The 15,897-nt window shown below is 47.3% G+C and overlaps 2 protein-coding genes across 3 annotated transcripts; both read left to right on the forward strand.

The window, feature by feature from the left end:
* Window positions 1–860: 860 nt before the first annotated feature.
* Window positions 861–1,985, forward strand: LOC133256627 (olfactory receptor 5C1). Its single transcript, XM_061431402.1, has one exon. The coding sequence runs from the start codon at window positions 960–962 to the stop codon at window positions 1,983–1,985; it is 1,026 nt and encodes a 341-aa protein (XP_061287386.1). The 5' UTR covers window positions 861–959.
* Window positions 1,986–9,557: 7,572 nt separating this feature from the next.
* On the forward strand, window positions 9,558–15,400 carry LOC133257520 (olfactory receptor 1K1). Of its 2 annotated transcripts, XM_061433481.1 has the most exons (2): window positions 9,558–10,466; window positions 15,219–15,400. In XM_061433481.1, exons 1-2 carry the CDS (start codon window positions 9,558–9,560, stop codon window positions 15,264–15,266), a joined length of 957 nt encoding a protein of 318 aa, XP_061289465.1. In that variant the 3' UTR covers window positions 15,267–15,400. The 2 variants fall into 2 exon arrangements, with proteins under 2 accessions (XP_061289465.1, XP_061289464.1); XM_061433480.1 differs by lacking the exon at window positions 15,219–15,400 and having other exon boundaries at window positions 9,558–10,656.
* The last annotated feature ends 497 nt before the right edge of the window (window positions 15,401–15,897 follow it).

Here is a 15,897-nt window from a genome sequence, read left to right on the forward strand (position 1 = left end):
CAGGGCATATAAAAGTTATGTTTACACTATACTGTAGTCTATTAAGTGTGCAATAGCATTATGTCTAACAAAGCAATGTACATACCTTAATTTTAAAACATTTTATGGCTAAAAAATTATACCCGTCACCTAAGCCTTCAGTGAATCATAGTAGTAACATCCAAGATCTCTAATCATAGATCATCATAACACCTATAATAATCATGAAAAATCTGAAATATTGTGAGAATTACCAAAATGTGACACAGGGACACAAAGTGAGCAAATGCTGTTGAAAAATTGTGCCACAAATCTTCAATTTGTTTAAAAACAAAAAACTACCATCTGCGAAGCATGATAACGTGCAATAAAATGAAGTGTGCCTTTATTTATTGAGCAATTATTATGTGCCCAGCAATGTTCTCAGTACTGTGGATTCAAAATTGAGTAAGCCAGGCAAGTGTCCCATTCTCACGGAGGTTAAGTAGTAGCGTGTGTGTGGTAAGTTGCTTCAAGTCATGTCCATCTCTTTGCGATCCTATGCACTATAGCCAGCCAGGCTCCTCTGTCCATGGCATTCTCCAGGCAAGAATACTGGAGTGGGTTGCCATGCCCTCCTTCAGGGATCATCCCTACCCAGAGATTGAACCCTCATCACTTAAGTCTCCTGTACTGGCAGACAGGTTCTTTACAGCTGAGCTACCTGGGAAGTGGCAGGGACTTAGCACTAAAGAGATAATTTTAAAATTACCTCTTTATATAAATTTTAAATTTTTATATATTTTTAATTGAAGGATTCTTTTTTAAAATTTTATTTTATTTTTAAACTTTACAATATTGTATTAATTTTGCCAAATGAAGGATTCTTTTAAACACAGGTTTTGAGAAGTGCTGTGGTTTGTCCACACACATCACACTTTTATTACACAGTTAGGACTCACCCAAATCTGTTCCCAGTACAAAGTGCGTTCTGGCTGGTCATGGTCCTGACCTTTTCCTCACCTCCCTCCTGCTTTGTCTCTCATCAGACTCTGTCCTGCAAAATGACACCTGAGAACTTCACCTGGACCTGGGGTGCCCCTGCTGAGTTCATCCTCCTGGGCATCACAGACCGCTGGGACCTGCGCCTGACCCTCTTCCTCATCTTCCTGCCCGTCTACCTGGTGAGCTTGCTGGGAAACGCAGGCATGGTGCTGCTGATCCACATAGACGCCCAGCTCCACACACCCATGTACTTCTTCCTGGCCAACCTCTCCCTGCTAGATGCCTGCTATTCCTCAGCCATCGGCCCCAAGATGCTTGTGGACCAGCTGTTGCCTCGCACCAGCATCCCTTACGCAGCCTGTGTTCTCCAAATGTTCCTGTTCACAGGGCTGGCCGATGCCGAGTGTTGCCTGCTGGCAGCCATGGCCTATGACCGCTACGTGGCCATCGGAAACCCTCTTCTCTACACCACGGCCATGTCCCGGCGTCTGTGCCTCGTCTTGCTGGGAGCCTCCGGCCTGGGCGGGGCAGTGAGCGCCGTGGTCCACACGACCTTCACCTTCCGCCTGAGCTTCTGCGGCTCCCGGGAGGTGAACAGCTTCTTCTGCGATATTCCCCCCCTGCTGGCCATCTCCTGCAACGACACCAGTCTCAATGAACTCCTCCTCTTCGCCGTCTGTGGCTTCATCCAGACAGCCACCGTGTCGGCCATCGCCGTGTCCTACGGGTTCATCGCCGGCGCTGTGATCCGCATGCGCTCGGCCGAGAGCCGGTGGCGAGCAGCCTCGACCTGTGGCTCCCACCTCACGGGTGTGGCCATGCTGTACGGGACACTCATCTTCATGTACCTGCGTCCCAGCTCCAGCTACGCCCTGGACACTGATAAGATGGCCTCCGTGTTCTACACCCTTGTCATCCCAGCTCTCAACCCGCTCATCTACAGCCTCCGCAACAAAGAGGTCAAGGAGGCGCTCAGAAGGACTTGGAGCCGATGCTGCGGTCCACGGCGGAGGCACCAGTGAAAGGGCTGCAGGCTGGCGTTAGGACTGACTCTGGAGGGATGAGGTGGGCTCTTCCCGGCCCCTGGCACGGGCTGGGTGTCCCTTGTCCTTGTTTGAGGTGGAAGAAAGGGGAGAAACTGAGGTTTACAGACAGCAGACAGGAACCTGAGGTACTCTAGACCCAGCCAGAACCAAGATCAAGTGAATTTGCTGTTGAGTTTGCCTTAGGCTGCTCCATGTTCAAAGCATGTTACCAGGTGCAGTAACTATTTATTTGCCACTTGAATTTCCAAGAGGCTGATACCCAGAAACACCAGATAAGGTCTGTGCTGGCCGCAAGTGTTCTAGAGCCTTGCTTTTCTAACGTCCTTTGTGACCAGTGAGTCACACTTCTCACTTTGAGCCCAAGAGAACAACTTCAGAACCCACTTATGCCTAAGACTGGGATAGGATCTGGGTAGGCAAATATCTTTCCCTATGAAGCCGCATATTCCATCTCTCAGGATAACTGAGAATACACATGATCTCATTCCTAAAATCCCACAGTTGTGTGAAAATTCGACCAAGATTAGGTTACTTCAGGGCTGTGACAGAGATTAGGAAAGGGTCTGAATTATGGTTATGGTTAGAATAGGGTTAGGATTCCTGTTATGGCTAAGACTAAAGTTAGAGTTAGGGTAAAGCCAGAGTTAGGTTCAGAATTTAAAAGCAACTGGACAAACTTAGGACTGAATTAAAATTATGTAAATTGTTCAATTTGGATTGATTGTAATGAATAGTAGATTTGGGGGAAATATAGGAGTCAGGGTTCAAATAAATTTGAGCTCTTCTTAGAAATATTAGAACTAACATACACACACTGCTGTATATAAAACAGAGCACCAACAAGGAGCTCAGGAACTACACTTACTATTTTGTAAGAGGGACTTCCCTGCTTCCACTGCATGGGGCACAGATTCGATCCCTGATTTGGGGAACTAAAGATCCCACATGCTGTGTGGTGTAGCAAAGAAATAAATTAAAATAGAGAAGTTTAAAAATATTTTTCTTATAACCTATAAAGGGAAAGAATCTGAAAAAGTATTCTTGTCTGGAGAATTCCATGGACAGAGAAGCCTGGCAGTCTATAGTCCGTGGGGTAGCAAAGAGTCAGACATGACTGAGCAACTAACAATTAATTAATGACTGAATCACTTTGCTGCACACCTGAAACTACCATAACATTGTAAATAAACTATACTTCAGTTTTTAAAAAAGAAATATTAAAACTATTTTATTGCTAGTGTAAGAGGGAAAGACTACTTAAGATTAGAATTCAGGTTTTATTCCCACTGATAGATTAAATTTGGGTTAGAGCTTAGTTCCTGTTAGAGCTCTGTTAGATTTAAGTTAAGCTGGCATGTGAATAATGTTTGTGACAAGTTTAAGTCACAATCTAGCTATTATTACAGTTAGCCTAGGTTCAGAACTAGATGAGAATTAGGCATAAGAAGAAGAGTATTTTGAGTATCAAACTGACATGTTTGGGGTGACTTCAATTTGAGATATATTTAGGGTTACGGAAATGGATAATGTTCCTTAAAACATAAGAGTAGGAGCTAATTATTGGTGGATTTAAGTTTCACTGAGAGTTATGAGCTTGCTTAGATATGCACATGGTCAGGTATGGTAGACTGCTTTGTGTTAAGACTATAACATCTAGAGACAGAGTTGGGGTTAGGAGAGGGAATGCCATTACCTCTTGGGCAAAGGCAACCACAGTGCTCCAAGCCTTAGGTCTTTCTGGGCGCTTCAGATCCAGCATTCTTGAGATTTTTATCTACCCAGAGTTTATAGTTTTGACAGATTTTCTTTATCTAATTAAGTTACACATGAGCAAGGCCCAAGGCACTGCATTCTGCTGGGAAGCCCCTCTATGCAGGAGCAGGACAGGAGTGGACCCCAGAAGTTATAGTAGGTGCTTCCAAGGAGAGATGGAGCCTGGCCAGAGTAAATGTCAGCTACTGTCTGTTCCCCTTTCCAGTCCTCCCTGATTATGGTTGAGATGAGGCCAGGGGTGGCTCAAGCAAAGCCTCATTGTTGCCCCCATATAGGTGCCCCATGGAGTGTGTTCCTTGGGCTTCAGCCAGGGCTGGTCTCACCACTCCCGACTTCCTTTCAAGGAGAAATCAGCTGCTGGAACTTAGACTGCAGGAAGGCTGGAGGTTCATCCCAGCTCCCTGGGGAGGTGATACCCCCTGATACCAGAACCAGGTCTCTCCTTAGTAACTATAGTCTTCTTGGAGGTCCCAGACTAATGGAGAGAGAGAGATGTGAACTATACTGTCTCCTCAAACCATAGAGAATTTTATAGGTTTCCTGACAGGGTCACCAACTTGTCCTGATTTTCCCACAACTGTCCTAGTTTTTTAAACTTTAAATCCCATGTCCAAATAACTTCTTCTGTCCTGGACAAACCAGGATGGCTGATCACCCTACTTCCTGATGACCCCATCTGTTGACAGCAGTGGGCACAATAGCCTAAACTTAGCACAATTTGACAAAGGCTTAAATGAATTAAGAACTGAGACTTCCCTGGTGGCTCAGATGGCAAAAGCGTCTGCCTACAATGCGGAAAACCTGGGTTCGATCCCTGGGTCGGGAAGTTCCCTGGAGAAGTAAAAAAGGCAACCCATTCCAGTACTCTTGCCTAGAAAATGCCATGGACGGAGGAGCCTGGTGCCCATGGGGTTGCAAAGAGTCGGACACGACTAAGCAACTTCACTTTCACTTTCACTAAATGAATTAAAGCCCCTTCTCCCACCACAAGGTTTTATAATCCTTTCCCAGTTCTTGCCTCCTATCACCATGACAACTCACATGCCATGACAATGGTTGGGGACATTGTCAGAAGAGTTGGCACCTGTGGGAATGAGAATAGAAGGTTTGCCCCCAGCTCAGTGGTTTATACTCAGAGACATCCTCTGTGGTCTTTTCTTCTTTGGGGGGCTCTCATGACATATAGTTCCCACCACAATTAAAGGAAAGTTTCCAGAGGCATACAGCCCTTCCATCATCTTGACCGTACAGGGTGTCCATGGGTCCTTCCACATTTTTAGCATCCTTGGAACAGCCAGATACGATAATCACATCAATCCTATACATCCACTGGAGGAAACATGAAGTTTCAGACTGCTATGCTGGGCTAACTTGATAGATAAGAAAATAATGGGTTTCCCTGATGATCCAGTTTAAGAATCCACCTTGCAATGCATGGGACACCAGTTTGATCCCTGATCTGGGAAGATCTCACATGCCACAAAGCAACTAAGCCCGTGTGCCACATCTACCAAGCCTGAGCTCTGGAGCCTGAGAGTCGCAGCTGTTGAGCCCATGTGCAGCAACTACTGAATCCTGTGTGCCCTAGAGTCTGTGCTCCCCTAGTAGAGAAGCCACTGCAATGAGACGTCCATGTACCACAACTAGAGAAAGCCTGCATACAGCAGTGAAGACCCAGCACAACCAAATTAATTAATCAAATAGATAATTAAAAAAAAAAAAGAAAAGAAACAAGAGGGAAGGGAAGGCATTGGAAGACAATAACAGAGCCCAACCTGGGGGATAACAGTTGAAATACAATCAGATCCTCGTTCCTAAAGTGAGATGCCCAGGAAAGTTCCCCATTTCTGATCAAATATTGATATTTCCTTTTAAACTTTCTTCAACACCATCTACTAAGACAAGCAATTAGGACAAAAGCAGGTTTGGGGTGGGGAAGACTGATTAGGGCACCTACTGCACAAAACCAGCTGGGCCCTGCAGCATGGGTGGGAATTGAGGGAAAGGGACATTCGATGGGGGGAAATGGGCACACACAGGGCACAGAGGTAACACAAGCTCTGCATGCACAGGAGACTCTAGGAGGCCGGTTTAACTGACTAGAGATGGGTTGTTGGAAAAGAGGTGGAGAGAAGTCTGAAGACTGAAGATCTGGGGATGGGAAGGATGCCCCACAGGCTGGATATCAGGCAGGGGAATTTGGACTTTATTCAATAGGTAGTAGGGAACCATGGAAGATGCTGTGTTCAAAAGGTACAACCCTTCATGGTTGTTCCAGTGCTGAGTCATGCAAAGCCATTCCCATCTGGAAGGCTATAAACACACATAGAAACACATGCCCCCTCCAACAGAGAGCCAGTTCCCTACCAGAAACCATTATGCACCAAGAAACACTCTCAGGTGTCACTGCCCTCCGCAGACACACGTACAGTGGACATGCGGACACACACTCAAGCTCATGGACACGTTTCATTTGACAGAGACCTGGTCACTCTGTCCACACACAGGCATACAATCCTACACACACACACACACACACACACACGTCACAGTCACTCAGGTGTACAACTGCTGCAGTCCCCAGAGGCACAATGCTCCCACACTCCTACACTTCCTACAAGAAGCCCCGGCAACAGCTGAGGGGACAAGACGTTTAGCTCCAGAAGCTGCTGCTGCAAACCCCAGGCTTGGGGCTCTGGACCCCACAAGACAAGGACTGGGGAGCAGCAGCTTCACCATGCACAGGACTCCTGGGGTCCCCCAAGTTAGAGGTGGCACCAACAACTCCTTCCCCAGTCAAATTGGGCCTCAGAGAGGAAGGAAAACAAGCCCCAGAGCTGAGCTGCCTCTCGGCCCAGGGAGGGGGCCCAGGGGAAGGGTGTTTTCTCTGGGAGAAGCTAAGGTACTCCCAAGGCCCCAAACCTCCTAAATGTGGCCAATAACTCCCTCCCCAGACCCTTCCGTGTCGGGCTACACCTGGTCCCCGCTGCTGCTCCTCCTGTGATGTGGCGAAGCCAGATGGTACAACTGGGCAAGGGCCAGGCTGGAGAGCACGCACCTCTGTCCTCTTGAGCTTGGCTGGGGGCATGAGCTGTTCGTGTGACTGTGAGAACAGGTGCTGTTGGTGTGAGACTGAGACTGTGCATTACCATCGCTGCCCCACCGTGTCATCGTTGGGGGAGGGGAAGCGGTGTGTAGGTGAACATGCCCCTCTAGGGTGGCACATCTCTGCTGTGCCCAGCAGGAGACTTGAGTGGGAAGCTGCGAGGCCCTGGGCCTCTAGGGCTGGAAGCAGAAGATGTGACTGTGTGATGGGGGGTGACCAGGAGGCGTGGACAGACAGTGGTGGAGAACTGACACAGACCACTCGGTCAGTGAAAGCATGAATAGGCATCATGGGTCCCGGAGCTGTGTGTGGTACCAGCAGCCTCCATGAACAGGAGGCTGTGAATGAGCATCACCCTCTGGCCTCAGCACTATTTTGTGATTGCACCGGACCCTCGGTTTATGTTTAGATGATCTGCATCTATGGATCTGGTGGTTACACTCATCTCTTAGTTAGATGTCTGTGTCCACATTTCTGTACATGATCAGTCATGCCTATGTGTTTGCAGAGCATAACTAGAGGCCAAACATGCCTGCATGCCTGCACCAGTGTGTTTGTAATTATAGATGAATGTTTCTGCCAACAGCTCAGTGTATTTGAATGCTTACTGAGACCCATTTAAACTCAGGTTAGAGGGCTTCCCAGGTGGTGCTAGTGGTAAAGAACCCATCTGCCAATGCAGGAGTCGTAAGAGGCATGGATTCTATCTCTGGGTCAGGAAGATCCCCTGGAGGAGGGCATGACAACCCACTCCAGTATTCTTGCCTGGAGAATCCCATGGACAGAGGAGCCTGGCAGACTACAGTCCCTGGGGTGGCAAAGAGTTGGAAACAACTGAAGCGACTTAGCACACACGCATGCATAGCTCAGCCTTCCTTCACAGAATACCTGAGAAGAATAGACTGGGTAGCTTAAACTTGGGTCAGTTCCCAAGTTTAAGTAGTTCCAGTTTCCGAAAAAGCCATTTCATAAGCAGGCTTCCCCTCTCCATCCTTTCCACTCACCTTGATCCTCTTACCTTCATGGAAGGTGGGACATAATTGAGGGGGAAAAAAACCAATGTTCTCCAGGAATCCAAAACCAAAGGATTCTTCTTATTCAGTGGAGGAGAAAAAGGAAGACAATAGGGTAGGTAGGGTCTTTATTTTCTTTTAATGGATAAGGATGCAGAGCTGGTCTCAACATAGCCTTCAGGAAACCTGTCCTAAAACCCCTCTCCTTTTAAGACCCTTCTTGGAGAATCATCCAAGATTTCTGCAGTGAGATTCAGACAGGAAAAAAATGGAAGCATTGAAATGTCTCTGTCCTTAAGAGTCAAGTCTCTGCATCTGATAGGTGTATCCACCTATCTGCACGAGTTTCCCATAAAGGGCTGTGCATTTTCTTGATGCTGTATGTGTTTGATTTCATGGGAAGAGTTTTCCAGGAATACTGGGAATCATTTAGATTCTTTGGTTCTTTTTTTTGCAAGTCTCATATTTTCTTTCTTCTTTTCTCACTCTTGATTAAAAGTGCAGAGACTCGGGTTCAATCCCTGGGTCGGGAAGATCCCGTGGAGAAGGGAATGGCAACCCACTCCAATATTCTTGCCTGGAGAATCCCATGGACAGAGAAGCGTGGCAGACTACAGTCCACAGGGTCGCAAAGAGTCGGACAGGACTGAGCACGCACATGCATGAAGTTAAGCTAGCATCCTAGGTTCAAAATCTTTTTTCTTCAGAATTTAATGATATTGCTCAGCTGTGTCCCATCACCTACTATTGAGGACACAGTGTATGGCAGTCTGGGTATCTCAACATCATCAGTGGAGAAGGAAATGGCTACCCACTCCAGTATTCTTGCCTAGAGAATCCTGTGGACAGAGGAGCCTGGTGGGCTGCTGTCCATAGGGTCGCACAGAGTCAGACACGACTGAAGCGACTTAGCATGCATGCATGCATTGGAGAAGGAAATGGCAACCCACTCCAGTATTCTTGCCTGGAGAATCCCAGGGATGGAGGAGCCTGGTGGGCTGCCATCTATGTGGTCGCACAGAGTCAGACACGACTGAAACAACTCAGCAGCAGCAGCAGCAGCAACATCATCAGATCCTTACATCCCTGCCCTTGGGAGGGACAGGTTCTTCTGTTGATCCTTAGTGCTCTAAAACATCATGTTTGCATTCAGGTGCTATCGATTTATATTCATTTCAATACATATATGCCCTTCATGTTTGGAATTTTATTTCTTAGATGAGTTCCTCACTTCCATCTTGGTTTTCTTGTCCACTCTGACTTTCCCCCAAATAAATACCCATTGGTCAAATCTCTCCCTGATTTTGATCCTCTCTTTCATCTTTCCTTTTGTGTTTCTTCCTTCTTTGGTCCACATCCTGGGCAATATTTTTGTTCTGTTTTTGCTGCAAATCACAATGTATTCAAGTTGGAAGCAGTTTTCAAGTTCACCTGATTCAGCTCCCTTACTCTACAGATGGAGAACCTAAGACCTGGAGAGGAGGGAAATTGCTCACAGTCACATCTGTGTGTAGCCACAGGGCTGTCATGACTTCCCTCGTGGCCAGAAAGCCTTGAGCAACTCAATGGCCCTTCACCCTTTACCTTTGACACTGAGGAGATGACTCAGCAATGGAATGAAACCCCTGGGGTTCCAGGTGAAGAAGCAGCCTAGCCATGGATGCTGCCAATGAGTCTTCAGAAGGAAGCCCATTCATCCTACTGGGACTAACAACAAATCCCAGCCAGCAGCGACCTCTTTTCATGCTCTTCTTGGTCCTCTATGTGGCGGGCATCCTGGGTAATGGACTCATCGTGGCCGCCATCCGAGCCAGTCCAGCCCTTTACACTCCCATGTACTTCCTGCTGGCCCACCTGTCCTTTGCTGACCTCTGCTTTACCTCCGTTACGGTACCTAAGATGCTGGCCAACCTGCTGGCCCACAACCGCTCCATCTCCCTGGCTGGCTGTCTGACCCAGATGTACTTCTTCTTTGCCCTGGGTGTAACTGACAGCTGCCTCCTGGCTGCCATGGCCTATGACCGCTACGTAGCCATCCGGCACCCCCTCCACTATGCCACAAGGATGTCCCGGGCCATGTGCACAGCCCTGGTGGGGACAGCATGGCTCGTGTCCCACGTCCACTCCCTCCTGCATATCCTGCTTATGGCCCGCCTGTCCTTCTGTGCCTCCCACCAAGTGCCCCACTTCTTCTGTGACCACCAGCCTCTCTTAAGGCTCTCCTGCTCTGACACCCGGCACATCCAGCTGCTCATCTTCACCGAGGGCGCCGCAGTGGTGGTCACTCCCTTCCTGCTCATCCTCGCCTCCTACGGGGCCATTGCAGCTGCGGTGCTCCGGCTGCCGTCAGCCGCGGGGAGGCTCCGGGCTGTGTCCACCTGTGGCTCCCACCTGGCCGTGGTGGGCCTCTTCTACGGGACAGTCATTGCAGTCTACTTCCAGCCCACGTCCCGGTATGAGGCCGAGCAGGGCCGTGTGGCCACCGTCATGTACACCGTGGTCACGCCCATGCTGAACCCGGTCATCTATAGCCTCCGGAACCGTGATGTGCAGGGGGCACTCAGAGCCCTTTTCACTCAGCAAAGGATCTCAGGGGCTGACTCCTGAGGCCTGGACCCCACCAAGGGTGGATTGCATCGCCCATGGCGACACTCGTGACTGCCATTATCAGCTCTGTGCTTTTTCCAAAACCATAATAATGGGGATCCCTTTCTGAGTGCTACTGTAGTGCAGGTCCTCACCTGACCTGATATTATGCCACAACAACCAGTGAAGCAGATTTTTATGACCCAGTTTCACAGATGAAGAAACTGGGGCTCAGAGTAGAAGATTTGACTTTACCAAGTTTACACCATTTTTAGGTGTCAAAACCTAGGCCCTTTCAGCAATACCAAGCCCTCTTCTAAGAGTCACTTCCAGGCATTTAGAGGGTGCATTCTACCATTTTTTTGTTGTATTTGGGCTTAAAGCTATATGGAAGGCTGTGCTACCCAGATCTTGCTTGGGGGGTGGGTGGGGGTGGGGATTGGGACTGTGTTTTCCATCACATCACCATGTTTTCTCAAAAAACTGACTTCTTATCTGTCTGGGACAGAGGCTAAAATTCACAGACCCATGTGTCAAGGACTGACCTAACCCAGTGAACCCAGTTTGGCACGGAGGAAGTACTCTGGGCATCTGAGATGAATAAATGAGTGTATTTTTTATGTTTATGAGCACTTAGAAGTTGTCCATTTTTCTTACCCTTTGTTCTTGTACTTGTTTGCTATGATCCTGCCTGTTCAGCTCCCCCTGGCATTCTGTAGTAGGAGAAGGCAGTAGGCATGCAGTGTAAATAGATAAATTAACTTAAGCAAGACAGACAAGGGACAGGGTAGGCACTGGTGCAGATGGAAGAGGTATTTTTTTTTTAGTTTTTTTCATATGTCAGCACTACACATACTTTTTTTAATTCTAGGGGTTTTGTATTTTCTTCCCTTGCTTTGGCTGTGCTGGGTCTTCGTTGCTGCATGCCGGCTTTCTCTAGTTGTGGTAAGCAGGGGCTCTGCTTCACTGCAGAGCTCTGGCTTCTCACTGCAGTGGCTTCTCTTGCTGCGGAGCACAGGCTCTAGAGCGTGGGCTTAGTAGTTGTGTCACACAGGCTTAGTTGATCATTGACATGTGGGATCTTTCTGGACCAGGGATCGAACCTGTGTCCCCTGCATTGGCAGGAGGATTCTTAACCACGGGACCACCAGGGAAGTCCAAGCATGGGTATTCTTATAGCTACTTTACAGATGAGGAAATGGAGGCTCAAAGACGGTGAGTTAGTCCATAGCAGAGTCAGAGCAAGCACTTCTGCTGCTCAAGCCCTTCAGGTGCATTTTAACTGGGTCCCATAGAACCCAGATCCCGAGTTCGGTGGCCTCAGTGAAAGAACTTGCAGGCTACAGCAGTCCTAGGGCTGGATTATCCACGGGCCCTTCCAGTTCCCACTAATGAGTCGGCCACCACCTGATCCTAGAACTGCTATCCTATGCCATTTTATATCTAAAAGAAAACTTAAAGGTCTTTGGACCACTGGCTTTAGAAAACCAAACCGTAAACCACAACTCTTTTTTATTTTCAATGAAATCTTACCCAGAAACATACTATCTAAAATGAAGGGGAGAAAGCAGGAGTAAGGGTCAGAGGGACCCTCTAGGGAACCCATCTTCTCAGCCTCCCCAGTGCATCTTCCTCACGGCCCTGAGGGGCCCCTGATCCATTCCAAACCCTTACTTTGATAAACTGGGAAACTGAGGCCCAGAGTGTTTAAGGGACCTGCCCGGGTCACACAGAGTCAGTGGTAACCTTCAGGCTTCCTGGCTTGGCCCTCCAGCACCCCGTCACTTGGCCCTGCGGTGACATGAGACCACCTTCATGTCCACCTGACCCACAGTCCTCCCAACCCCAAGGCCCAGGTTGATGCCATATCCTTGCTCCTCTATCAATAGCCCCACAACCTGCTTCCCCCTCACTCGTCTCTGAAGTTTCAGAAAAATACTGGTGGTGATGCTCATCACCCAGTCCACACCTCAGCCTATGACATAAGGTATGTCATCTGCTGGCCATCAGGGACCTCACCTGAGTTCTGCCAGAGTCTTGAGAACCTGGCACAGAGATATACACGTGCTCTGCTGTCATCTCATCTGGCCTCTCGTCTCTTTTCTTCAGCATAAGGGGAGAGGGGCCCTATGGGGCTCAAGGGATCATCGATGCTTTTTCTGGGCCACCAGCCTTGACCTGGTCATCCTGTTCAGCCCCCCAAAGAGGCCCCATCCCTGGACGAGTGGTCCCCACCACCCACATTGTAGCACAGCCCAGCTTCTGACCTTGGTCTCTGACCAAGGCATTCCATCTCTGCCCCAGCATGATCAGTTCCTTCTCCAGGATGACCATAACCAGTGTCAAAAGTGCTTTAAGGTCTCATGAACGCCCAGGGAGAAACCCCCACTATGCATGTAGGAAAACTGAGGCTCAGAGAAGAGAGGAGGCTTCTCCTGGTTGGCTCCACCAGCCAATTTTAGCCCCAGTTCTCCTAACTCAGTCTCAGGCTCTTTCAACCACACCACAAACCATCACTCAATTCAAGTTAATAAATAGTTATTGACCATCTTCTATGTGTCAGGTGCTGGGCTGGATGATGCCTGATCTACTTCCAGACCCCCAGTAAGACAGGCAAGAGAGGGGGATGGGGGGCACATAAGTAGCCTCAGTCAATAGGCCTATCGGTCCCTGGGCCCCATTCCCATCCCACCCCCCACCTAGATCAGGTTTCTTGTTTTACTTCAGGAAGCCCTAAAAGATGATATTGACCAGGAGATAAGAGTATGAAACCTTCCCCCATCCCCAACCAAGAAAAGCCACTGAGTTCAAAAATCCACCAAAGAATTCTCCCTGCATCCTTTTCACATGAACTACAAAGAACAGTTTTTAACACCATAAGCAAACAAGCCTATGCAAATTGACTCACTTCCAAGCAGTTCCCTTGAAAGAGATGGTACCCAGGGAGGCTGCTTCAGCTTCATGGGTTTGCAGTCACCCCTCAGAAGGACTTTGAACTGCTTCTCCTTACCCACTGTATTCCCTGACTTTGTCCTGAAATGACTTCTGACCATTTCAGAATCAATCTAGCCCACCCTCCTAGCATGGGTTTTCCCTGATGGCTCAGATGGTAAAGAATTTGCATGCAATGCAGGAGACCCAGATTTGATTCCTGGGTCAGAAAGATTGCCTGGAGAAGGGAATGTCTACCCACTCCAGTATTCTTGCCGGGAGAATTCCATGGATAGAGATACAGTCCTTGACCACTGAGTGACTTTCGCCCTCCTAGCATCGATATTACTAACCCTTCATTTATGCCAATACTAGGTAGTGCTAGGAACCACGTCACCCAGAAAAAATAAACAATTGCATTTCAAGAAAAGAACTGAGTCTGCCTCTCCAGCCTCTCTTCCAGTGCAGGCTTTCTGCATCATAATGTAAGGCCACCTTCATTTCAAAGGTAAAACAACTGGAGAGATCTTAGTTGTGAAAGAGTCTCTGATCATAAATGGCAATCTGATTACTTCTTCTAAGGGACCAAAACAATTTCTATAATCCAAGTCTTCTTTCATGCAAGGGCAGCCACAGGGAAAATGCAACTATTAGACTTGAAAAATAAAAACATGAAGACTCTTTCTAAATGTGAAAATGACTGCTTTAGAATATGAGGAACGGATCAGTATTTTAAGAAGCTGTTTATCAGCAAGCAGTTTCTCTCACTCTAAACCAGGGATGTTTCCCTCGCTCATCCTTTTCATGTCTCTTATGTGTCTGCCCCGTTCTCTCTTTTCAGTTGCTTGTGTTTCTACTCTCTTCTTTTCTTTGCTCTCTATGCTCTCTGCATTCTCTGTTATGATTATGTACTGGGCAGGAGGACAACAGACAGCACTTGCCTTCACGTGTTTTTTTTTTTTCCTATGATGGTTTTTTATTTTTTTTTTATTTTCTTTATTTTTTTTTATTGCATTGGTTTTGCCATACATCAACATGCATCCTCCATGGGTGTACACGTGTTCCCCATCCTGAACCCCCCTCCCATCTCCCTCCCCATACCATCCCTCTGGGTCATCCCAGTGCACCAGCCCCAAGCTTCCTGTATCCTGCATCGAACCTGGACTGGTGATTCATTTCTTATATGATATTATACATGTTTTAATGCCATTCTCCCAAATTATACCCCCCTCCCTCTCCCACAGAGTCCAAAAGACTGTTCTATATATCTGTGTCTCTTTTGCTGTCTCGCATACAGGGTTGTTTGTACCATCTTTCTAAATTCCATATATATGCGTTAGTATACTGTATTGGTGTTTTTCTTTCTGGCTTACTTCACTCTGTATAATAGGCTCCAGTTTCATCCACCTCTTTAAAACTGATTCAAATGTATTATTTTTAATAGCTGAGTAATACTCCATTGTGTATACATACCACAGCTTTCTTATCCATTCATCTGCTGATGGACATCTAGGTTGCTTCCATGTCCTGGCTATTATAGCCTTCACGAATTTAATAACAGGAACACAAATTATGATCAAAGCCAGGAGAGATGTATGGAAGCATCAAAGAGGGAGCAATGAATGGAGATAAGGGCGATGTGAGGAGTCTGATGGATCACAGTGGTGATTAATGGCCCCAGTTCACCCATCCCTGAATCCTTGGCCACGTAACTTTGCCCTTCATCTGGGATTTGGGGTTCAGCCATCCAACTTGCTTTGGCCAACAAGATATTGGGAGGCATGACATAGACCTGAAAAGAAGCTCAGATATTGGGTTTTTTCTCTTGTGTTTTTCTCTTTGCCATAGAAGGACATGCCCAGCTAGCCCACTGGCCCCCAGCAGAGAATAAAAAACACACTGAGCAGAGCTTTCCCAGTCCTCAAGGCGATCCAGGAAGACCAGTGCAGAGCAGAGCCTCCAGCTGACCTGCAGACACAAGAACAGAAACCCAGGCTGTCTCACTGACACAAGAGTAAAAATATTTTTTAATTAATTTTTATTGCAGTATAGTTGCTTTACAATATTGTATTAGTTTCTTCTGTACAGCAAAGTGAATCAGCTATATGTGTATATATATCTCCTCTCTTTTTTGGATTCCTTTCTCATTTAGGTCATCACGGAGCACTGAGTAGAGTTCCCTGTGCTATATAGTAGGGTCTCATTAGTTATCTATTTTATACATAGTATCAATGGTGTATATACATCAATCCCAATCTCCCAATTCATTCCACCACTTCCCCTTTCCCCCTTGGTATCTGTACATTTGTTCTTTATGTCTATATCTCTGTTTCTCTTTTTTAAATATTATTATTTAAATTTTATTTATTTTTTGGCTGTGCTGGATCTTTATTGCTGCGTGGGCTTTTCTCTAGTTGCAGCAAGCAGGAGCTACTCTCTACTTTCAGTGTGCGGGCTTCTTACTGCAGTGGCTTCCCTT

This window comes from Bos javanicus, chromosome 11 (genome assembly GCF_032452875.1).
Source record: "Bos javanicus breed banteng chromosome 11, ARS-OSU_banteng_1.0, whole genome shotgun sequence".
Taxonomy (NCBI): domain Eukaryota; kingdom Metazoa; phylum Chordata; class Mammalia; order Artiodactyla; family Bovidae; genus Bos; species Bos javanicus.